The 26,387-nt window shown below is 38.3% G+C and overlaps 1 protein-coding gene across 3 annotated transcripts in view; it reads right to left on the bottom strand.

The window, feature by feature from the left end:
• ABHD2 (abhydrolase domain containing 2) overlaps positions 1-26,387 on the bottom strand; it is a 115,918-nt gene that overhangs the window by 60,611 nt on the left and 28,920 nt on the right. For 2 of the 3 annotated variants that reach the window (XM_027851503.1, XM_027851504.1), the window contains 2 exons: positions 24,851-24,911; positions 15,298-15,500 (listed from right to left, as the gene is read on the bottom strand). In XM_027851503.1, the coding sequence (XP_027707304.1) occupies positions 15,298-15,491 (194 nt within the window). In that variant the 5' untranslated portion in view covers positions 15,492-15,500; positions 24,851-24,911. The remainder of the gene's footprint in view (positions 1-15,297; positions 15,501-24,850; positions 24,912-26,387) is intronic. The other variant, XM_027851505.1, reaches the window with a different exon arrangement.

The following is a 26,387-nucleotide window of genomic DNA, read 5'->3' on the forward strand; positions in this document are numbered from 1 at the left end:
TTATGTCATAACACTTAACTACAGGTAGCCAGCCCCAGTTGGTTCTTTTAATCAAAGACTCTTTCCTTAATGTTCTTCTCTCTCCTTTGGTGAAATTATCTATTTCCATGGTTGAAAGGATCAGTTCTATGTAGATGACTCACAAATACAGCTATATCTTTATATTATCATCTATATTGTATCATTTAAAAAGTTTTAGAGACAGAGTTTCTATGTAATTCAATCATTTTACTAATAATGCTAGCATTTTAATACAAGAGGTCAGTGGCACTCTCAACCACCAAAGACAACACACGGTGGTAGGCTCACAATTTATACGCCCTTGGAAGAGTGGGTGTTCCTGAGGGTGGCAAACAACTCTGACTGCTTAACAATTAGTGAGAGAATGAATATTACAATGAGACATGGATTATATTCCAATGAGGGTCTTGAGGGTACAAGACTTGGATTACCCAAGTCTAGGTCAAAGAGACTTGTCAATTTCCATTAGAACCTGTCTGACAAAAGAGTGAATCCACATTTTCCCAGATCTGTCAGAGTAAACACAATGAGTAGGAGTCTACATTCACCTAAACTTCTAATTTCTTTTACTGTTCCATTAGATCTTAGCCTGGGTAAATCTTTGCCCAAGATTTCCCATACTGGTTGATTTCTGGATGAGAAAGTAGAAAAAGGAAAAAATCTTGGTCCTGATTCAACAATTAGTTATTAAGACAAGAGAGAAATAATCATTTCTCTCAATATCTACACATAAACATCTCTTTATCTCCTAGATTTCTCTTGTTTTGGTGCTATATTTCCAACTACCTGTGTACATATCCACTTGCATGACCCAATGTCACCTAAAGCTCAATTTGTCCAAAAGTGAGATCATTAGATTCCTTCTGCGAAAAATGATTCTCAGAGCTTCCCCCCTCTCCCCCACAGACAGCCTCCTGCTTGAAAGTTCTTCACAAGGACATTACTGATAATGAGAATGAGATTGCATTGAGTCTTATCCTGTTCAAATTCCAACCCAGGCCTGAATTGATTTAATCTGCTCAGGCTTGGGTAGAGACTGATTCTTTTGCCCAGGCAGCCCAAGGCTAAGAGTGCTCTGGTTGGAGTGGTCTGATAGAATAGGTATTTCCTTGGTCCAGAAGTAGAATGATGGTGGGATGATATCAGCCCCTGCTGAAAAGGTATTATACTAGGATTAAGTGACCTAAGTCACACATTCAAGACCCTAATTTTAATATAGCCCATCTTCCAGTGTGTTGTAATCAGAGTTGATTGGCACCCCTTGGGAACACCTACTCTTTCAAGGGCATATGACTCTGTACCCCCAAATCCCAAATTGAGCTAGATCTGACCTGTAGATCCTATGCAATGCATGTTGCCAGCTTGTGAGAGAAATAAAACATGGACACATGATCTAATCCATTTGTCTCTTTCTTAGAACAAACTCCATTTTGGGGGTTGAAAATTCCTTCCAAAACTTTTTCATCCTCCTAACTTTTTTATTTCTGTTGATGGTTGTTATCATTCTCCAAGTTGCCCAGGCTTTAAAGTATAAAATGACTTTTTACTTTTCTGTTTCACCCTCCACATCCAATCAATTTGTCAATTCTGGTCACTTCTATGTATAATTTCTCTCACATCTGTCACTTCTCTCCCACTCATACCATCAGCACCAGATGAGAGGATGGACACCTCTGCCTATTTTTTTAAGCCTCTTAACTGGCCTTCCTGCCTCCAATCTCTCCCCTGATTGATCCTTCACACAAATGCCAAAATAATCTTCCTAATGTCTGACAATGCCACTCCCTACTCAGAAACATTCGTGGCTCCATACTGCTTATAGTGGAAAACAAACTCTAAGCTTGGCATTTAGGGTCATCCACAATATGGCTCTGACCTACTTTTTGACCTTATTTCATATTCATCCCCTTCCATAAGCTTGACATTCCAGCTAAATTGGCTGTTCCTTGATCTTATCCTACATTCTCCCTTCTTCATACATTCACAAAGGCATTAAATGCCTCCTCCTGGTCTCCCAACTTTTCCCCTATCCCTGGAATGTATTTTTATCTTTATCTATAGAAATTCCCCTCCTTTAGCGCCAATTTAAGAAGCTACCTCCTCTACGAAGCCTTTCCTTTACCTTCCCCCCCTCAAATTTTGTCAGAGCATTTTGTCTAGATCTTTTTTGTCCTTTTATCATATTCTATTGTGTATCATTTTGTTGTTTTTTAGTTGTTTCAGTCGTGTCTGACTCTTTGTGACCCCACTTGGGGTTTTTGTGGCAAAGATATTGGGGTAGTTTGCTATTTCCTTCTCCAGCTCATTTTACAGATAAAGAAACTGAGGCAAACAGGGTTAAGTGACTTGCCCAGGGTCATACATTTAGTTAAGTGTCTGTGGCCAAATTTGAACTCAGGTCTTCCTGACTCCAGTCCAGGCACTCTATCTACTGCGTTGCCTAGCTGGCCATTGTGTATTATACTTTTGTGTATATGTCATACTACCCTCACCTTAAATTATAAACTCCTTCAGGGCAGGTCCAGACTCTTTCATCTTTGCATCCCCAGTATTTACCACAATGCCTGGCATGTAATGGCTATTAAATAAATTTTCACTAAAATAGAAAGTAATATGTGGAGCCCTGGCAAAGATTCTCTTGGAGTTGCTCCCCAGATTTTATCAAACAATGTAAAATTCACGTCAACAAAATAATTCATAAAGAATCAAAGCTTTCTGTATTAGTAACAGCCACAAAAGCCCTTAAAGGAAGGTACATTTCCCTACAAACCCAGGGAAATGTGCCTTCCTGATATAAATACCTCAGCATGAAAGCAATTCTGATCCTAAGTCTGGTCACTAAACAATCCTATTTTACACAGTAGGTATTTCCTGCTAAAAGGGTCTATCTTTATCTAATCAGACTACTTTCACCATTCAGTTTCATCATACTCCTTTAAAGACAATAAAAATTAGCACCCTGCTCTTCTTTATATAGTGGCAGAAATAATCCAAAAAAGCAGGTAATCCAAAAATAATTTCTATTTTTTTTTGGAACACATCTAGTTTATCCTTATAATTAGGAGGCTAAGTTAATTGTATTTTGCTAAGGCTTAATATTAAAAGAGTTTGTATTCCTTGAATGTAAACCATACACTAAGAAACGGCAAAGGCAGCCTAGATACTAATAAATGGCAAGAGGCAACAGAGCTGTGGCATGCCCAGTGCCAAAGAGAAACCGGTCTGGGGCTAAAAATTGGACATAGACAATTCACAGAATAGGTATTCCATATGGAGATAACCGAGCATCGACTACACTTAGAATTGTGATGACCTTCTGGAAAATATTCCAAACTGTAACCTAGAGGTTAAATCCAGTTTTGAGTCAACTTGGGGGGAGGGCTGAAGGGAGAGAGGGCTGCTCTGATCCCAGTAGAATGTCAACTCTTTTGAGGAAGGAAGAGCTTCACTCTTGGCTTTGTTTTCTTAGAACCTAGCACAGTGCTTTGTATTCGATACAAATAATATATTTTATTAATAAATATTTACTATCGGCAAATGCTAATTATGTATTCTAAAAAATTATGTTAATCAGTTTATTATATTCTAAAGAAGTTCTTCCCAAAAAAGTCTGCCTAGTTCCAGATCATCCTGTGTAAGGAAAGGTGTTCAGTACATTCAGTAAATATTTGTTGAATTGCATTGGTGAAAATGAACTAAGAAGGAAGCTTGAGATTACTCCTTAAAAACACTGGATTAATGCAGGAAGTGCCTTTAGAGGATGTCTAGTTGATAGTTAAGTGGCTCACCCAAAATCTCACAGAGGCAGGATCTGAACTCAGGTATTCTTGACTGCAAATAAATCAGTGCACTTTCCATAACACAAAGTTGATTTGAACCCCAAAGCAATCCAGAAACTAAACAGGTCTCTCTCTAGGCTGGTAGCTAATATTTACTTGTCTGGGTTGTGATACTATTTGGGGGGGAGGTATATCAGAATTAGAAAAGTTTATCTGTTTTGTTTTAAAAGTAAAAGAACTCTGAATTATGGGACACTGCTATGGCTCATGATAAACACCATAGGTGAAATGAACAATAAATTGACAACATTTTTTTAAAAATAGTGGGAATAGTGAAGCAAAAAAAAAAAAGGTTTCCTTTATCTGCGGTAAGTAGGGGGCAATATTTAGCAATTTTTGGTGTTTGGAAAAGTATGTACTCATGAACAGACTCACCTAACCGTGGCTTAGCAAAGAACCTCATTCAGTCCTGGTATGAGAGAACTGATAAATTGGCAGTTTAGTCAGAGTGATTTAATAAGACAGGTCTAGAGATGGTGTTACTATGTAGCAGCAGTTTTCTTTTCTGTCTGGCTTGGCTGGCGTATTGAACTGGCTATCTGATACAGTAGATAAAAACAAGTGGGCAAGATCCAAAAAAAGAGTTATTTCAAATTATGGGCAAAATAATCTGAATACAACAACAAGCATACATTTATCTAACAATCTTACTATAAACAAGGGATAAGAAAAGAGACAGGACCTGTGATTTTCATTGTTAGGTAAGGTAAGGAAACATTTTATCATAACAAATGATATTGGCTAAAGACAAAATCTTAGAGAAAAAGAGCTAAGCATCTGGGACCATAAATCCAACACCCTTATTTTTGATTCCTAATTAGAATTTCTATATAATTCCTATGATAATGAAATATCCCTATTTTCTTAATAGGAATGTTTAAAATATATATATATGTGTGTTGGTATGTATGTATATGTATATGTATTTCACCAGTAGCAGTCAATAAAGAATATATCACACAATAAAGAGCTGACCTCAGGGCAGTGCCACAGTACAGAAAGGCAATTTGGTACAATGGAAATAGCACTGGATTTTGGGTCAGAAAACTGGAGTTCCAATCCCAGTTCTGTTCCCTGTGTGACCGCTGTCAAGTCAACTAAACTCAGCCTCAGTTTCCTCATATGTAAAAAAGGATCTAATACTACTCATAATGCTTACCTCAGTGTTGTTTCGAGGATCAAATGAGAATAATTTATAAGTTTTGAAATTGCACAGTAAATAATTATAAAGCTACATAGTAAAGTGCCACATAAATATGTTATCTTTTCACTTATCACAACATAAATATCTCATTTTCAGTAGTGATGGTCCCATGTCTTTGATCTTTTAAGAACTTGCTATCAGTGTAGGTTTCCAGCTAAGCAAGTCCTTGAGGTTCAGGGGCCTGTATAATCACATTGCTGCTTCCTAGATCACTTCATCAATGTTTATTTAATATTTTACTTCAAATATTTGAGTAAATATTTACACAGCTCCTAAAAAAAGGATGAAACCAGTTCAAAGAAAAATGAGAGCTGATGCAATTACTATGCACCTAGAAAAGGACAAAGCCTTAGTGTTCAGTTTGAACGACAATAAATCAAAGAGGAAGGAGAAAACGTTCAAACCAATCTAGTTTGGAATGTCTCTGTAGGCGCAGGAAAACTAAAAGAAATTTAAGCCCAAGAAAATGAAATTTTTCTGTTCTTTAAAAAAAAGTGTTATATATAGTGCTTTTCAAGAGATACTGAGAAGGGTATGCTAGTGGGAAGTGAGGGCATGCACATTGAGTCGTCTGTGTGCTCCATTTGTCTGGAGATACTACACACTAAAATATAAGACAAATATTCAATGGCTATTTTTCATTTGTGATACATTGACAAGGCAAAGTGGAAAGATGCCCCAATTTGAACATTCCCTTTGTGTCCTATAAAGTGTACATCTTCAGACCAGAGAAACGCAAAGACAGCATATGAGATATGAAGCCTAGCTCTTGAGGGCAAGGTCAGACAGGAAAGTGATCTTGCTGTTATAAGACAGTTAATAGGAGACAAAGAGAGGCAGGAAGTGATGTCTGGAACAAGAAATGCAAGCTGGCTTACTTTGCCTTAATAGAAATAATAAGGAGATGAATTTGTAGGAAAGACATTACTGATCAGTATATACAGTCAAAACCATAGCACACAGGCACCACTGTTGGCAAGAAATGAAATATGAGGGCTAATTAACCCCAGAGCATCATATTTCAAAAGACTTATACAGAGCTTGAGCACTTTGAAAAGAGAAAGAAGTGGATAAAACAATATGGAAAGGGAAATAGTCAATATTAATAGAAATAGAAGGATTTTTGGTCATTCCATTACTGGACAGGAATCAGAAACGGCCCTAATGGGAAAAAAAAAAAAGCGCAGGGATGGCTGCATTTACCTGCCATTACCACTAGATCCTATTGCACCCTGCCTGCATGCTCGCCCACCAGTGTTGGGTATCTGTTAGCTTCACAGGTAACAATAACATCCAATGTTTCTCATTAATACAGCCAGCAGCTGCTCGGAAGAAAGAACCCATTACATTTTTATCTCCCAGTAAGAGATGATCAAAAAAATAAGTTGCTAGGGGTTTTGATCACGAGAGCCCTGCCATGGCTCTCAATTGTTTCTTGAATCAAATTAAAATACATACATGATCTAAGCTTTTTGACTCATCACCCAACTTTCCTAAGTGTCCTCATCTACAGCTGAACCTCAAGCCAGGCAAATTAATTGCTCCTTCCTTGCTTTTAATTATTTGTTGTGTTTATTCCCTTCTCAATTTTTTAAAGCCTGCAATAACTTAACATCTTTCCTCTTTGCAGACAGGGTTGGCTGGCCTAAGCAAAAGGGAGAATTAAAAAGAGGCCATGTTTGTCATGTAATGATAATACTTACCAACCCTGCACCTCCATGTTTTGAAGAAAAGCTCCCTTAAAACTTTTGGTTATGGCCTTACTTTCAATATTTTAATTTACTATAAGTATTTGGGACCATGAGGGGTAGTTGAGCTCCTGGGTAAGTCCTTTACTCAGTGCCCCAAGCCTTTCTTTAAGACACGGGTTCTTCATCTAGGGTTCATAGTCTCCCAAAGGGTCTGGGGATAGATTTCAAATGGTCTGCGAACTTGAAACTTTTATTATTTTGATAACTATGTTTCAATATAATTGGTTTCCTTTATAATGTACATATTATATTTTATACATTTAAAATTGCTGTTCTGAGAGAGGGTCCATGGGCCCTCTAGATCGCCAAAGGAGTCCATGACATAAAAAAGGTAAAACCCCTTCCTTTCTGAATTTTGGAAATTTGGGGGAAGATAGAGGGGCGATCAAACAGTGGGAAGAAGAAAAACCTACTTCTTTCTCTATGGCCAGCTTGGTACCACTACTCTCCACCTTTCAAGATATCATCTTATCTCCTACCCTTCAGCTGAGTGATAAAACTCCTTGGAGGTGGAGGAGTCTATATATACTCACTTTCTCAGTTTCCTTACCACTCTCTTCTCTATCCCTGAAATAATGCTTGTCTCCCACCCTACCATTTAGCCCTGAAATTGCTCCCTCCAAGGTCACCCCAGACCTCCTAACTGTTAAATCCAATGGCCTCTTTTCAATCCTTGTACTCAAGACCAGGTCTTGTAATGTATGACATTGGGGTCAGAAGTTTGTTGTTATTGTTCAGTCATTTCAGCTGTGTTCCACTCTCCGTGACCCGAAATGGGGTTTTCTTGGCAGAGATACTAAAGTGGTTTGCCATTTCTTCCTCCATTTCATTTTACAGATGAGAAACTGAGGCAAAAAGGGTTAAGTGACTTGCCCCAGGTCACACTGCTACTAAGTGTCTGAGGTCAAATTTGAACTCAGGAAGATGAGTCTTCCTGACTTCAAGCCTGGTGCTCCAAGCCTGGTACTCTATCTTAGCTGTCCTGGAGTCAGAAGATCTGGAATCCCAAGGCAGAAATAGAAGGCCAGAAGGCTATGGGATACAAAGGATGGCAACATAGTCTCTGTCCTCAAGGAGTATACATTCTAATGGCTGTGTGTAGAAAAATAATATAAATTATAATAACGGCAACTCATATCTATGTAACTCTTTAAGTTTACAAAATGCTTTATACAGATTATCTCATTTGATTTTCACAATACCCTTGTGCTTTTATTATCCAGTTTACAGATGAGGAAACTGAGGCTAGACGGGGTGAAGTGACTTGGTCCGATGCTAAGCACTAGATTCAGGATTTGAATGAGTCTTTCTGTTTCTGGGTCTAGTGAAATTCTCCACATTTTGCTGCCTCTCATTGGAGTAAATATCAGGTGGAACATGAAGATTTTTTTCTTTCCCCCCATTTAATAGCATTTTATTTTTTCTAGTTACATGTAAAGATAATTTTCATCATTCATTTTGGTAAGATTTTGAATTCCAAAATTTTCTTTCTCCCTCTCTCCCTTCTTCCTTCCCCAAGACGGCATGCAATCTGATATAGATTATATATGTACAATCATGATACATATTTCCACATTAATCATGTTGTGAAAAAAGAATCAGAACAAAGGGAAAAACCACAAGAAAGAAAAAACAACAAAAGTGAAAATAGTATGCTTTGATCTGCATTCAGACTCCACAATTTTTTCTCTGAATGTGGATAGCATTTTCCATTATGAGTCTTTTGGAATTGTCTTAGATCATCGTATTGCTGAGAAGAGTTAAGTCTACCATAGTTGATCACTGCACAATGTTGCTCTTACTGTGTACAATGTTCTTCTGGTTCTGCTCACTTCATTCAGCATCAGTTCATGTAAGTCTTTCCAGGTTTTTCTGAAATCTGCCTGCTCATCATTTCTTATGGAACAGTAGTATTCCATTACATTCATACACCACAAATTGCTCAGCCATTTCCTAATTGATGGGCATCCCCTCAATTTCCAATTTATCACCACAAAAAGAGCTACTATAAATATTTTTGTATATGTGGGTCCTTTTTTATGATCTCTTTGGGATACAGATCTGGTAGTAGTATCACTGGATCAAAGGGTATACATAGTTTGATTGCTCTTTGGGCATAGTTCCAAATTGCTCTCCAGAATGGCTGGATCATTTCACAACTTCACCAACAATGCATTACTTTCCCAATTTTCTCACATCTCCAATATTTATCATTTTCCTTTTCTGTCACATTAGCCGATCTGATAAATGTGAGGTGGTACCTCATAGTTGTTTTAATTTGCATTTCTGTAATCAAGAGTGATTTAGAGCATTTTTTCATATCATTATAGATAACCTTTAATTTCTTCATCTGGAAACTGCCTGTTCATATCCTTTGATCATTTATCATTTGGGGAATGACTTATATTCTTATAAATTTGACTCAGTTCTCTATATATTTGAGAAATGAGGCCTTTATCAGAAATAATGGCTATAAAAATTGTTTCCTAACTTTCTGCATTCTTTCTAATCTTGGTTGTATTGGTTTTGTTTGTGCAAGATTTTTTTTTTAAAGTTCCTCACCCTCAACACATTTCCAGTTATAGGAATGGAAATGTTCCAGATATACAAACAAGAAACTCCCAGGAGCTCTACTGATCAACACTGTTGTTTCACAGGCTGGATAACTGCACTGCATCCCTTTCTAAAGCATACACGGCACTGCAAAAAACCAACACCTACAGCTATTTGTAGAATACAGTAGGCAGAAAGACAGTTTTAAAAATGTAGGCCTTGCCTAACAGAACCATCAAATTGTCCTCTCTCTTCAAATGCACTGTTCCTAACTTGTGTGAATACAAGGACTGATTCATTATTGGGTAAAATGTATAACTTAGAATAGCACAACCTTTGATAAGCTCAAAGCAGCCAGGTGATTTAATTCAGCAGTTATAAATACTAAAGTATTTCATTCCTTAGTGCTAAAAAAAATCATCGAGATATAGATTTGTACTTTGCTATGTGCTCACTAGGGAAGAAATAAAAGAATATCAGAGCAGGAGCTAAGACATCACCTAGTCCAACAATGTCATTTTAAAAATAAGAAAACCAAGACTCAAGGATGTAAAGTGCTTTGTACAAGGTCCCAGGGGTAACAAGTTGAATTAATGGCACCAGTCAGTCAGTACGTATATTTTGCACCTTGATTTATTTTTTTAATTAGCAGGCATTTATTTTCTTTCCTTCCTATGCATTCTAATTTAAAAGGAAAAAAGAAAAACAAAATCCCTGTAACAAATATACACAGTCAAAAGAAATAAATTCTCACATTGTCCAAGTCCAAAAATATATGCTTCATTCTACATTTCAAATCTATAACCTCTCTGTCAGGAGGGGAGCAACATAGATCATCATCAGATCTCTAGAACCATAGTTGGTAATTGCATTGATCAGAGTTCTTAAGTCTTTCAAAGTTGCTTCAATTTATTAAGTGCTTACAATGCGTGAGGCAATAAGCATTCTGAAAGCAGTAGCCTGGCTTTCCCTTTAATGACAGAGGAAAAGTGGCATTTGGCCTCTAGTCACAAAGGAGTTATCTATAGAGAAATCTCTAAGGCTTCTGTTCCAAGAGCTGTAGCTGGCAGGCCGATAACCTCAATTCCTTACCTAGAGAATGAATTTCCAAGAGACTTGGCCCCCTCAGAGGCCCTCCTTTGGGTCATGCTGTTCAGAGCATACTTTATTGAATATTTTATTTTCTGCACAATTTTGTGGCTTTATTGTTCTCCTTCTTGGCTAGTTGATAAATTAAATTCTAAGCTAGGTCAAAAACACTCTGCAAGACAATCTCTGATGATAATCAGAGGTAAAGATAAGCAAGTTGGGCTCACCTAAATCCTGTGTTTAGGTCCATACATAGCTTCTCCACCCCCAAAATAGCTTTGGAAGTCAGAAGCAACAAAGACAACCATTTTTCCTCTTTTATTTCTTTTAAAGATCTAAACAGAACTTGCACTCTGGGCATACCAAGGTTTTCTATAGCTATTACTATTCTCTGTGTGCCTACCAGCTCCATTCGACTTGTGTCTTACTAGGAAACATTATCTCATCTTCATATTTGCTCCATAACTTTCGTATTAATAATGTCTCACATAGTCCCCTTCTCTAAAAGGAAGCAAGTGTGTAGATAGGTAGCTTTCTGCTGGTACCTAATAAAACCTTACATTACTAGGATCATGAAATTTTCAAGATTGAAGAGATCTTTGAGATAGTCTATTTAGCATATGGGGAAACTGAGGCCCAGAAAGATTAAGAGACATGATCATATAGCAAGTTAGTGACAGGACTGAAACCAGATTACCTGTCTCCTCATCATTGACTCTTTATGTCACACATTGCTGATAGGTATTAAGCAACTTGTATAACTATTAGGTTTTTTTTAAAAAATAATTTTAAGTTGAGTATTGGTCTCTTCATTCCAATCTAAAGTAAACACCCAAGAACAAAAAATGAATTACTAAGTCTAAATATATATTCATCTGCTTCTACTAGTATAAGAGATTTATACCATTCCATTGAATCAGACTTTTCCACTTACCTATGAACTACTTCATTTGTAACTTAAACACTTTATCTTTCCCATGTAGAGTAAATTTTTTAAAAAGTTGTAATGTCATACATAAGGAAATTTAAACAAACTTTCTTCCAGTTTCTTTCACCTTCCTGCAGATTTCTTCTGAAATGAAGATGGTAAAATAAGATACATTCTTATTCAGTTCTTCGTTCATCAAGTGGGTAGTGCTGATCAAGAACAACAATTTTATTTTAAGTGTCCTCACTGCCATTTCAAACTTGGAAGGGGATTTGTTAGTGAAAAAGACTATAAGCATGCTTGCTTCTTTAGAAAGTCTCTTGTGATCTAGCTGTTAGAATGAGTACTTACGCCCACAACAGAAAAGCTTTCTGTCCTGGTTTCAAAAAACTGTCATGACCACAAGGATGTTACATGGAACATTATAAGGAGAAACTGGCTTTGGACAAGCACCAGCCACATGAAGGAATGTGAGATGCGAATCTAATTTGAAGGTTCAAGCTCTGATCTGGATCCTGAGTCAGACTCCAGAGTTGGGAAAAGTTGGCCCTTAGCGGGCCCCATCTTCGAACAAAGGAAGAAAGGGTAAAACAGCTATCCTCAGATGCAAAGGGGTTAAAACCTTTGGTCCCTTCGGTCACTTTTTACAAAGAAGTTTGTGCGTAAGTATTACAGATTTTTGCTATTTCAATGCCATCCTATCATGCCGCAAAAGTAAGACAAACCAAAGGGACAGATCTTGAAAGTCAATTGTTGTTAGAGAGTTATTCATTAAATACATCCCTGAAACCACAAGTGCAAATATTAGCCCAGTTGGAGATCGAGGGTAATGCCCAAACCTAACCTAACTTGGAGCTAAGATGGCAATTTACCAGTAACTAACTTGATGCAATTGGTTCACATAGCTAATCTCTGTCTTCAAATATCTGTGTTGCTAAAGGGGATCCAAGGGATCAAAGGACACCTCCACATCAGACTGGAGGTCAGCTGAGGCAAAGTGAAGGCCATTTTAATGGAGCCATCATAGATCACTATAGAAACTATAGTTAGCTCTAGGTTATTGATAACTAGGGCCATCTCTGCCTTTCAGGCCCATAAAATAGATGTGCCTGGAACAGGGATATACAAGAGAAGTTACAGCATTTAAAATCTTTGTGCTATTATAGTGGGGGAAAAAAGGGGGGGGTGCTGTTGGATGAAAGAAGCCTAGTGAGTTTCCTTTACACACTGAACAATTAATAACTAATCAAACCTTATGTGATATTTCACTGGAGACTGGGCAATAAATAACAGCTTTCTCTAATTAGTCAGGAGTGAATGCTGTTGGAAATTAGCATTGATCTGCATATAAATGTATCTTTCTCTGAAAATGTGCCTATAAGGAGCTGGGTTCTAGATGCCTTCTCTCACATACTATGTCCCCTTCTCCCTTTAAGGGTATATCCATTTCTCATGCCAATCAGTTATACTATGGACAGCAGAGAATGGGCGGTGGGGTGGGGGTATCCATATAAACCAAAACTCCTCAAGTCTGATCTTTAGCAATGTGAATGTCTCTGTAATTCAAGAAGCAACATTCTCCAAATGGGGCAGGGAAGGAACCATCTAATATCATAATGAAGTAAGGCTATTGTGTAAGCACAATTCACTTTAGGGTAAGATTTTATTTTGACATGCTTTCTGAGTATTAACAATAAGCATTTTTAATGTCTTTAGCTTAATTTTTGCCTAACCTAATGCTGGGGTTGGTAAGTTTGCCTTAATTCAGTCTCTTTGGCAGGAACTGTAACCTAATTCAATATTCTATATATTATCCAAATTCTATATCATATAGAATATACATCAATATTCTGTACTAATATCTGGTTACATTATTTTTTTTTTGCACTGGCGTTTTCTTAGCCTTTTGTTTCAGAAGAACCTGTTATGTTACCCCCAAAAAACTAGACATAAGTTATGAAGATTATCAATAATCTTGAAGTACTTGATAGAGAACTAGAATGTCAAGGATTTATAAAATGAATTTTTTTCTTACTTTATTTACAAGAAAAAAGACACACCTGAATCACTGAATCCTCAGTCTCCCCCTTTCAAAATGAAAACTGGAAAAAAATGGATGAAAATTCTTATGCTGCAATCTGTCAATGCTTTAGCGAGAAAAAACATTCCCAGAAAATTTACTCCCATGGCTTTTTAATTCTGGGCTCAGGCTTGGTTTAGCACTAGTAATAGAAGACACAAATACCCAAAGCAAGTGAATTTCCCAGAGAAACCACATGAAAGTTCCTTATACACCAGCCTCCAAAGGGCTAAGATATGTTTCCCACAAACTTGTTTTCTAAAATAATATCTTAGTTGCTTATTTGTGACACTAAAAATCTACTGATGCCCTACCTTAGCAGAGGTAGAAGCTCTGGGAAGTCCTACAAAGCCTACAGGCTTTAAGTATGGGCCTGGTGACATACAGCTAACCGTCCTCCAAGGACCAGCCCAGCTAAATTCAGACAAGTTCCTTACCAGAAGGGTGATGACCCACTGCAACTCATTAAGACCACTATTAAGGTATAGCGGGGTAATGATCTTGGTTGGTGGAGGAAGCAGAAATCTACAGACAGAATCATAGATCCTGTAGTGCTGAAGTAAATAGTTAAAATAAAAAAAATGAAGAACTTTTCTTATTTGATTTCATGCAGTAATATGTTGTTCATGAGTCCCTTTTTCACATTAAAATTCTGTGATTTATTATTTTAAAAAGGCTAAAAAAATTAAATCATATAAAGAAAAAGGAGGGAAGAAAGGTAAAGCTAGAAGCACTGTTTTTTGTTTTTGTTTTTTTTCAAAAAATCTGTACTGGAGTGCCATTCTCATGTATTAGGGAAAAAAAATTAACTGAGCTTTAGATATAACAAGGTTCTAATCAGTAGGCAGAGACTAAGAAATTATTCAGGAAATGAAAACATTTTATAAAGCAATTAGAAAACTTGTAGTATGATAACCATCTGAGCATGAACTGAACCACCAGATGGGATTCAAAGCACTTGAACCCCAGGCTCATGATCTCTCTGTTGTTGGTCTGGAATTCCACCATCAACCTGTTTCCTATGTCAACATCTCCACCCCGGACACATAAATACACCGAATATTACAGAACTCCTATCCAGAGGGATGAGGTTTCATTGTTCTTCAAAATTTTTAATAAATACCCAACATAGAAAATGGTAGTCCCTTTTCCTGTGTGACTCAGACCCAAAGCTACCCACAGCAGAGGCTCTAATTCAACCTCCCAATAATTTAAAGCATCCTTCCTTCTCTCCAAAACATAAATTAAAGGAGAAGGGTTCAGTTCACTTGGGGTCTTACTCAACCCGTCAGGATTTAAAAGCAAATGTTCTCATTAGCTAATGGAAGTTTGATATATTTTCCCATAAGAGAACTGGCAGGTACCCAGTATGTCTGTGTTTTTTTCTCATTCAAATACTTTGGGCAGAGATGGTTTTTCTGCTCAATATTTATGATTGTTTCACCTATCTGGGATGGGAAATAGTGAATTTGATAAATGGCTTTAAGACTGTCCTGGCTTCACTTTTGCTCCTAAAGTACCACTGTTTCTTTTGTGAAGTTCCTGACACTGATGCTACCACCTTGTTGTAGAAGGAGAGATGAGGAGGAGAAAAGACTTCATTGCCTCTATTTCTAATTCGGGGGCTGTAATATTCAAATGCTGGTGCTACTGGGGCAGCTGTTGGCCTCAACACAAGCTCCATATTTAAAATCACAGATAGTGATCAACCACTCCTGCTTTCTATGTAAGTCAACTTAGTTTCAAAGCATAAGTGAACTAGGTTTAATTACGGTCTTCTCTTTGGAAATCCAAGCAACACAACTTAGAATAAGATTGCAGAAATCACTTACTCTTTGGTCAGGAGGGGACAGGACTTTAGCAGAAATCGAGATAGCCCAGAGTCCTGGAAGTAGAGGTCTGGTGGGGCGGTCGGGCTTTTGAGATTCAAACATCTGACGATCACATACAGCACAGCAGCCACAGCAGCTAACTTCACCCCATCAAACACAGCAGGCAGCTCGGAGGTTTCTAGCATTGCATTCATCCTGAGCCTCTGGAGAAGAGGTATGGACAGAAGTTTGGTATTTGCAGGTCACAGTGAGAAAGGTGTCAAGTTTTAATCTTGTCAATGAAGCATGGAGAGACTTCTTAGGGATTAACAACAGGGCCAGAAGGGTGACATGGCCTATGCCAATGAGATAGCAGGAGCATCAATTTCAATGCTTCTTCATAGTCATGCTCAGGTCTTCCTGAATCCTAAAAAAGCCCTTGTCTCCCATGAAGCTATCATCCCTTTTTTTCTTCCTCAATAATTACCAACCTTCTAGAAAAAGCTAACTTTATCCAATACCTTCCATGTCTTCCTCACAGACCTTTTTGCATCAGCTCTTTATAAACTAGCTTCCACCCCCACCACTCTACTGAAATTGCAGTCTCCTAACGACCTCTTCATTGCCAAATCAATGGCCTTTTCCCAGGCCTCCTCCTACTTCTGTTGCAGCATGTGACACTATCGATCACCCCCTCTTTCTGGACATGCACTCTTTCCTTGGTTTCAAAGACTACACTATGTTCTGGCTCTCTTCCTAATGATACCTTGCATTTATCTAACATTTACAGTTGATAAAGCACTTTACAACAAACAGTAAGGTAGGTACCTTCAGGTATTATTATTGAGAAGGAATATAATATAGTAGAAAGAATGCCAGACTTGAAATCAGTAGAGATCAGGGATCAATCTTACACCTGCTGTGTAACCCTAGGCAAGTCACTTAATCTCCCTGAGCCTCAGTTTCCTCATCTATAAATTAAGATAATAATACCTACCTACCTTACAGGGATGTTATAAAGGGCAAATATAATAATAATATAAGGGAAGTACTTTACAAACCTTAGAACACCATATAAATGTCAACTATTATTATAGTCCCTATTTTACAGATGAGGAAACAAGCTCAGAGAGGTTACATGATTTTGCCCATAGTCACGGAGCTAGTAAACACCAGAGGTAGGATTTAGGGCAGCTAGGTTATGCAGTCGATAGAGTGCCAGGCCTGCAGTTAAAAAGACTCACCTTCCTGAGTTCAAATCTGGTCTCAGGCACTAACTAACTGTGTGACTTTGGGCAAGTCACAACCCTGTTTATCTCAGTCTTCTTATCTGTAAAATGAGCTGGAGAAAGAAGCAGCAAACCACTCCCAGTATTTTTGCCAAGAAAACCCTCAAAGGTTCACAAACAGTTGGATATAATTGAAAATGACTGAACAACAACAAAGGATCCAGATCTAGATGTCTCCTGACTCCATGTTTTGGTTTCTTTTTTCCATTTTGTCATGAGCTCCCTCAAAAAGAGCTTGCATTTATATAGCACTTTAAGGTACACAAAGTGTGCCAGTCCAGGGGGGCCTCATTAGCATGGGCTGTGGAGGTCTATGGGAACTATACAACAGCAAGCTAGGGCTTCAATGCTCTTTTGAAATATTGTGTGCCTTCCTTATATCCTGTATGTACATAATGCCAGTGTAATTGTACCTTATTCTCTTGGGCTCAGGCAAGCCATTTGCACTGATCTATGCTATAATATTCAGTTTCTGTTTGATTATTGTTGTGATTGACTCAAAGTTCACAAAAGGGCATAAAGGCTTGCACCAGCAAGTGGGTCACTCCAGCCAAGGGTAGTGGATCCCAAGCAGAATCTAGGCACTTTTAGGTTGGTGAAAACTCTGACAGCATTTGTGCCACTGTATAGTCCATACTCTGGGAGTACTGGGACCTCTGGCACAGTCAAGAAATGGTATTTGTCCTTTCATATGTCCTTCATGCAATAAAATGCCAATTTGAGCATTAGCAAGTGTTCCTTGTTTGCTGGTTTCAACTTCTGATGCCTAAGACAGGCTACGAACTTGAGTGATACAGCTTACATGGTGACACAGAGCAATGCATACGTATTAGCTCTCTAAATGTTTCTGTCTCTTTTAGTGGCTTCTCCTTTGTTCTCCTCCTAACTCCCTAAGGCAGTGTTCTCCCAAGGTTTTCCCCCCAAGGCCTTCTTCTCTTTTCTAATTATTTCTGGGCAATCTCATTCACTCTCCTGACTTCAACCAAATTTACACAGATGACTCTCATACCTACATTTCTAGTTCTGACCTTTCTGCCAGACCTGCTTCTCTTTATCTCCATCTGTAGGCCACTGCCAAGTGAGTGCTGCACTAGCACGTCAGACTCAACATTTAAAAACCTGAACTTAACCTCTCTCCCTCTAAATGAGTTCCTTCTGACCAAAACTTTTGCCAATGACACCATTCGCCGGTTCTTTATGTCTGAAAGCCTGTCGCTGTACTTCATCTTATTTCTAATCTTATAACCTCATCTTATATCCAACTAGTTACCAAGGCCTCTTGTTCCTCCTTCTACATCTCCTTTCCACCCCATTCTCCTCTTTTGTCTATTCTTACTGCTACCATCCTACTATGAGCCCTCATTAGCACTTGGTGAATACTGTCATTGCCTCTTAACAGGTCTTTCCACCTCTAACCTGCCATTCCATTGTCATTTCATATTACCATCAAACTATTTTCATTACATATAGATCTGGTCGTATCACTCATTTTTTCTAAAAATCTTCAGAGTCTCCCTGTTGTCTTTCTTGGCTAAAGTTCAATCTTCTTCGTCTGGCAGTCATGGGCTTTCAAAATCTGGTTCCACCCTACCTTTTCAACCTCATTTCATATGACTTCATCCTTATGTACTCTATATTTCAGGGGTTGATCTACTCCATTTCCCTGCAACCCTTAATGCTTTCTGACCTCCATGCCTTTGGCTCACTCTGTTACCTGTGCCTGGTATATTCTTTCTACTGAATTCCAACTAATCCTTTAATGCCAAACTAAACTAAACTGCTGCATCTTCTCAGAGAAGCCTTCTCTGACCCTTTTTTGGTGATAATCCCCTAGTACTTTGTTCTATACCTATCTAGCTAGACAGTGGATAGAGCATTTGGTCTGGAGTAAGGAAGACCTAAGTTCAAATCCAGTCTCAGATACTTCCTAACTGTGTGATCCTGGGCAAGTTACTTAAACTCTATCTCAATTTCTTCAACTGTAAAATGGGGATAATAACACCGAGCTCCCAGGGTGGTTATAAGGATTAAATGAGATAATATTTAAAAAGAGCTTAGCACAGTGCCTGGCACATAGTGGGTTCTTAATAAATGCTTTCCTTCCTGTTTAAAGTACTTGTCATAGATAACTACAACATATGGTAATATATTTATGCTGTCTCATATTTCTACTATACAATAAGCTTCAAGACAGTTAGGGAACCTAATTTATCTAAATTTTTATCCCCTCCCCTTAATAAATATTTAATTGAATTGTTTAGTTAGATCCTTGTTAGAATTTTAACTTACTTTGCAATCACTGGCTAGGCAAAGTTTCTTTAAAAAACAGAGTATAGGGGAAGCTAGGTGGTGCAGTGGATAGAGCTGTGGCCTTGGAGTCAGGAGAACTCGAGCTCAAATACAGCTTCGGACACTTGACACTTACTAGCTATGTGACCCTGGGCAAGTCACTTAACCCTGATTGCCTAACCAAAAAGCAAAACAAAAACAAAACAGAAACAAAAACTCCAGAGCATATTGGATAAGGGTGTATGTGTGGGGGCGCCACTGTAGAAGTAGCTTGAATGGCCATATTTTGAGAGGGGGAAAAAGGAGGAGAAGAGAACAAGATAGAGAGTAAATACTGTGTTCAGTTATAGGTAGTGAAGTTTATATGACATGTAAAAACTGGCTAAGATTCAAAGAAGGGCAATCAGGAAGTTGAGGAGTCTTGAGTCTGTGTCACAAAGGAATAAGTTAAAGGAACCAGGGATATTTAGTCTGGAGAAAAGAACTGGATTGTAGAATCACAGATTTGGATATGGAAGGAAACTCAAAGGTCATCTAGTCCAACTCCTTCATTTTACAGATGAAGAAACTGATGTTCAGAGAAATGACATATTTCACCTCCCATTTAGCCATTCACCCAGGTCATCTTGCCATCTTCCCTCCTGCCTGAATTCTCCTCACCTATGCCAGCAGCACTCAGCAAAAGGCTCCTACAATCCAAGATGCCAGTCTCTAGGGAAGTTAAATTACTCATTTTTGTAATTCCTGCCATAGGGTTAAGCTGTCTTGAGTTATCCCAATTCTGCCTAGCCTGAGATGTCTGTCCAGCTGATTCCAGATCAGACTACGTTTCATATCCCATTCAGCCAACCTAAGCCATCTTGAAATTTGCCCTAATACCATGTGCATGCATTGGTACTCTGCCTTCTTTTCATCACTTGCTCACCAATGCTTTTGAAAAGGGTATGTCAAGTGACTGCCCTATGGATTAACTCATCTTCCCTGAGATTCCTTAGATCAAAGCTTCCTTTCTTGGTCACCACTCCCCTCTATGTATCTGTTGTCTCTCCTCATTAGAATTTAAACTCTTTCAGGTAAAAGACTAACTTTTTGTGTCCCTAGTGCTTGGCATATTATGTGACACATGATAAGTGCTTACTAAATGCTTTTTCATGCATTAATCCATTCATTCCTGTTCTCTCCAAAGTTATTAATGATCTTATAACTGTCAAATCTGATGATATTTTCTCAGCCCTCATCCTTCTTGAAAACTGCAGTATCTGACACTGTTAACTAGCCTCTTTCCTCCTGGACACTCTTCTCTCCTGGTTTTCATGACAGCGATTTGTCTTGGTTTTCCTTCCTACATATGTGACTGTTCCTTTTCAGTCTTCTTTGTTAGATTCTCATCCATGTCCCACGTCCTACCCAAGGCTGGAATCCAAGGTTCTGTCTTGGGCTCTCTTTTCTTTTGATACTCTCACTTGATCATTTAATGGTATACTGCAGTCTCAATGATCATCTCTACACAGATGACTTTCAGATTTAGAGAGTCAGGACTAGTCTCTTTCCTGAGTTTCAGTCTCTCATCAACTATCTATCAGACATTTTGAAACGGATGCTCCATAGGTATCTAACATTCAACCTCTCTAGAACAGAACTTACTATGTTTCTTTCAATATTCCTCTTCTAAATTTCTTTATTACTGTCAAAGATACCATGATTCTTCTATTCATCCAAATTCACAATCTTGTCATCCTTTACTCCTTACTACCACTCATCCCATATGTTCAATTAGTTGGCAAACTGTGTCACTTCTATCTCCACAATATCTTCATTTCATTCACGCAGTCAACTGCCCTAATTCATGCTTTCATTATCTATCATTTAGACTTTTGTAATATTTTCTAATTGGTTTCCTTATCATTGGCCTCTCCCCACTCCAATCCATTCTCTATATGACTGCTAAGGAGATTTTCCAAAAATGAAGGACTGATCATGTCATTTCTCGCCACTCTGCCTTTAATGAATTCTATTGGCTTCCTATTACCTCTAGGATCATATATAAACCTCTCTGACTGGAGTTTAAAGCTCTTTACAACCTGGCCCTTTCCAGCTTTCTTGAACATAGCTCTGCTTCAAACACTCTACAGTACAGCTTTATTGAACCTCTTGTTCCTCACACACATCATCTCCCATCTTTGTGGCTTTGCCCTGTCTTTTCCCCATGTCTAGAATGTTCCTCATGTTCACTTCTTGGGATCTTTATTTTCCTTTAACACCTATATTAGGCATCACCTTCTACATGAGGCCTTTCCTGGTCTGCCCAGCTGCACATACCTTCTTTCCAAGGTTACCGTGTATTTCCTATAACTACATATGTAAATGTTTATTGTCTTCCTTGTTAGAATATAAGTTCCTTGAGGGCAGCGACTGTTTTGCTTTTGTCTTTGTATCCCCATTTAGAACAGTGCCTAGCATGTAGTAGTTTAATAAATGTCTGCAGATTGAACGATTCATTCATTGCCCCAGATCACACGGGTAGCAAGTAAGTAGTAGAGCTGGGATTTGAATACAGACTCTCTCCAAATCGCGTGGCAATTCCACTGTACCACACTGCCTTTTAATGAAGATTTAGAGGCAACCTAATGGTAGTATTAGGTATTTGAAAGACTGTCACGTGGGGAGACAGACCAGTCTTGTTCTGTTTGACTCCAGAGAGCAGTACCCTGAACAAGGAAGGGGGCTGAAAAGAGGCAAGATTAGGCTTACAGTCAGGAAAATGTTTCTAACAATTGGAGAAGTCCTAAAGTACAATCAGCTACCTCGGGAGGTACTTGATTCCCTATTTCATGGAGGTCTTCAGCAGAGTTTAGATGACCGCTTGTAGTATATGCTATATTGGCAGTTCCTACTGAGTATAGGTTGAACCAGCTGGCTACTGACGTCCCTTCAAATACCAATATCATGTGGAAGATTTTTAGATTCTATCTAATACTAACAGACTATATCACAGAAATACCAAAATTCATTTTGGGCAAAAATATCAAGACAAACTATGAACAAAAGAATAGGAAAAGGGGGATTTGTCCTAGCAGATTCTACAACATGTGAGTGCTCATACCTTGTGGCAGGAGTAACATTTCACTACCATTACCAGCTTTCAGAATGTAGGCTTGCTATGACTTTCTGTTTACGGATACACAAAACAGCCTTAAGTAACAGGTGTTTGCTAAATGTGCACTCTGAAAAGATGTCGTTGAAAATGCCAAAGGGAATAAAGTGCTTTTACTGACAGGTATTAAGTTTACTGCCTGAGATATTCCAGCCCCCCATAATTAGTTTAAAATTAGACAACAACAATACAGTCTTTGCCTGATTTCTCTGTGATCTGTTTCACAGCATTTCTCCTGTTTTTAGAGGAAAACTGATTCCCAGGCCCATTTAATTCTCTCTCTCTCTTTATGATTTCAGGGAGAGGGGAATGGAACTCTTGCCAAATTTTCCCAGGGGATATCCAAAATGTAAGGATATTTTGATTATGTCTGCTTATCTAGCCCAAATTTAAAACAAAGAGACTGGAGTACAGAAATACATGTTTGTATCTGGTTATTTCCAGAATCTCCTACTCTACTGTCCTTTGAAGTTGCTCCAACTTGTATGAAATGATAATGTTTTCTCCCTCTAGCTAGCATAAAAATTAGAAAAATATTAGCTCAAAAGCAGGGCAGCTACGGCATTAGGTTTCCATGGAATGGTTTATCATGAGGCTATTTTACTTCAAGAAAACTTACTATTAAGAGATAAAGTAATGAATACTGACAAGAGGATAGCATTTTCCAAAATCTCAGACAGTAGTCAGTTGTTAATTGAATCTTGAGAAACTGAGCAAGACTAAATACAAGAGATATCTTACACCAAAAACTAGTAAAAAGGGAAAAGAAATCCTTTGACCAACAGCAAGAGTGCAACAGAACTGAATAGTTCTACTCACCTGTCCTCACAAAAAGAACCCAACTCACTGTGGAAAGCAAGACAGACTATTTCTCAGATTTTAACCAACTTTCCACACTCTAGTACTTTTGGGAACCCATGATGTCATTGGTACGGATATTCTGTCCTCCTAATACAACTCGTTGGCACCTTCTTATCCTGGGCAATTCCCTCCTTCATTATTACCCCAATTCTTTGGTTGTTGAACAATGTGATAAATTGTAAATAGCACCACCAGTTAACTAAGGGCTATATGATTCTTAGCACTATTAACTCCTCTTTCTCCCACCTGACTGTCTTTATCCTGGAAGCAAGATGGGGTCACATGGCCATTTTGTATTTTAATCTGCGTCATCAGTTGCTATGGCCTAAAACAATTTTTCCCCACCTAAAGCTTTAACTTAATTCAAGATGCAGATGCTCTTTTTGATTGTAACAACTGCTGATGCCCTCCATCTCTCCCTCACTAACTACCTGGTCTTTAACTACTTCATATTTTTATTTTGTATTTAGTCTGTATATATTTATTCTGTCTAGATTTACATAGGTATGTTTCCCCCATTAGAATATAAGCTCCTTGAGTGGGGACTGTTTCATTTATGAGTTTATATTCCAACTTCTTAGCATGGAGCTTGGCATGTGGGAGGCACTTAATAAATGTTCAGTGATTGAGTGACAATAGGTCAACCTCCAGGTGATAAACATATTTATGCCTAGCTAGAATGAAAAACAAGCCCATACTTTCAAGCCTTTCCAGTTGGAGGACCCATTAGAACTTGTGCTCCACTAATACAGCTTCTGAGAACCTGGGATTAACCCCTATACTACGATGACAGCTGAAGTAGAACTTTAGTAGAAGATGCTCTGGAATATCACTTTAAAACTCAGGACGGACCTTGGATAATTTTATCACATACATATCCTTTAAACTTTTCAAAAGGATAACATTTTCTCCTAATTCACTAGGCACTGATGGTATGTCAGCGGTTCCTTTGTAGAAAATTATACTTATTACATTGAGTTTTTAACTCATCCTCGACTTCTTTCTTCTTACTCCTTCCACCACCCCATCCATTAGTTGCTAAATCTTGTAGTAGTCTACCTGCATAATATCTTTCATATCCATGCCCTTTTCTCCACTCCCATAGCCAGCACCCTAGTTCAGGCCTCTCTCACCCTGACTATTATAATATGGTCCTAACTGGTTTTCTTATTTCTGATCAATCTTCCATACCACTCCTAAAATAATCTTACTAAAGCACAGGTCTCACCATGTTATTATCCTACTAAAAAACCTTTGGTTTTTGCCTCTAGGCCTCTGCCCTAATGTCTCTATGAGAAATTACAAACTCGCTAATCTTGGCCCTCTACAATTGGGCTCCAAATTACTCTTGTAGCCTAATTTCATATTGCTCCATCACATATTCAGTGTTCCAGCCAAAATGAACTACCAGTTGTTCCTGAATTCAGCATTCAATTTCCTTCTTCCAATGCAGAGCTATCCCCTTCCACATGTGGAATGTGATTCTTCCTTCAACTGCCTCTGAAAAGCCTTTGCTCCCTTCCAGGCTTAGGTCAGATATCACCTTTTCCATTAAGACTTCCTTAATCCCCTCAGATGTTATGCTCTCTCTTTTTTCAAATTAATTTATTTCTTCATCTGTATACCTGCTAAATACCCTCATTTCCTCCTCCCTTCAATCATAGTAGAATGAAACCTCCTCGAAGACAAGGGCTATGTCATTTTCTGTGTTTGCAGCCCCACTGAATAGCCAAGACACAGAAGGCATCTTATAAATATTTGTTAAATTGAAATGAACTAAACCAAAAGCAGTTTCTCTCTTTACCTTTTTTTGTCTGGAAGAAAATAGATCTGGTCTAATGGGCTTTGACTATCCTCATCCTATTTCATAAAGCAAATAAGCAACAAGCACAGATTCTCAAGTCAGTACCTTACCAGATCAATATGGCATTGAGAAACACAAGGGGGGGGGGGGGAAATACCCTTAACAAAATAATCTTACCGATGTTACTTGTTCCTTGATGGTGAGAATTCTTGAATATCGTCCTTAGAAAGCTGTTGAGCTGAAACAGATCAAAGTTTGTAGTCAAATTATCCTAAAAGTCAAAGAGATATTATATTGTTTTCATGAATGTGAAAGAGGCAGCTTAATCAAAACACACACACACAAAAGTCTAAAAGTAGTGCTTTTGTCTGACAGGCAAAAAAAAATTATTGCAATGAATTGTAGACAGAAGCAATGACCCACAATCCACTTTGTAAGCACCCATGAGTAGCAGTGCTTCCTGACCTGTCCCATTCACAAGTAATGCTAAAGAAAGTAAGAGCTACTTCATGGTCAGAACCAGTGAACTACTTGTTTTTCTTTTGAAGTGTTACAGTTATGCTGCCCAAACAAATTAGTACTGTTTCTTTAAAGAAATGGAGCAATGAGGCTTAAGCGGAAAAGAAATCTAACTTGCCAGTACTAGATTTTAAGGATGAGCCCCTGAGCAGATAAGTTGCTTCCTTCCTGCTATCAATTTTAACTGCCTTCAAAGATATCATCAGATCAAAAACTGTGGGAATGGGTGGAGAAGATTTTTTTCAGCTAGCTTTAAAAGAAAAAAAAAAACAAGGTAGAGATGTATATTCTTCTCATGAATTTACTACATGGAACACCTAAGCAGCAAAGGAAGGTTCTTCTACAATAAGAAGAACCTTATCAATAAATATACGTAATGATCCTCTGCTGTGGACCCCAGTGCTATGCTAGATCCTTTTGGTGATACAGAAGAAGATGACAGCCCTTGTCTTGGTGGCCTACACAGGGATTTAAAAGGAATATCAGTGAAACAGCTGGTGAACAAGAGAAGAACCTAAAGTGAGATATTTTGTGTTGTACACTCTAAATTTGCCACAGACATCTTAAAGGAAGAGAATGAGATTAAAAGAGAGAATTTAATACCCAAGATCTCATGAAGAATGTAGGTCATGAACTAAGCCTTGAAGAAAGTATGTGATTTAGGGTGTTGGACAATATGATCTCTAATGTTCCTTCTAGGGGGGCAGCTAGGTGGCGCAGTGGATAGAGCCCCAGCCCTGCATTCAGTAGGACCTGAGTTCAAATACAGCCTCAGACACATAACACTTACTAGCTGTGTGACCCTGGGTAAGTCACTGAACCTCAATAAAGTTCCTTCCGGCTCTACTTTCAAAAATCTTCAGGAGTTCCCTCTTTTCTCTAGGATAAAGTAAGTCAGACTGGCATTTAAAGTCTTCCTCAGCCTGGTTACCACTGACCTTTCCTGTTTTATCTCATTTCACTCCCCTTCTCTTTGCTCTTCTCTAGTCTGATTGGCTTTTCCCTTCTACATAAGGCTGCAGCATCAATGCCTTGGTGCAGCAGATCCCCTTGTCTGGCCTGCACTTCCTCCTCACTTCTGCCTTGGGGAATTCGCTACCTTCCTTCAAAGCACAGTTTGGGTGCTACCTCCTACAAGAGGTCTTTCCTGGTCTTTCCAATTAGCATTACTCTTTTTCCTTTGGAAAAGACTTCA

The sequence above is a fragment of the Vombatus ursinus genome, unplaced genomic scaffold (genome assembly GCF_900497805.2).
Source record: "Vombatus ursinus unplaced genomic scaffold, bare-nosed wombat genome assembly UNPS02009205.1, whole genome shotgun sequence".
NCBI lineage: Eukaryota > Metazoa > Chordata > Mammalia > Diprotodontia > Vombatidae > Vombatus > Vombatus ursinus.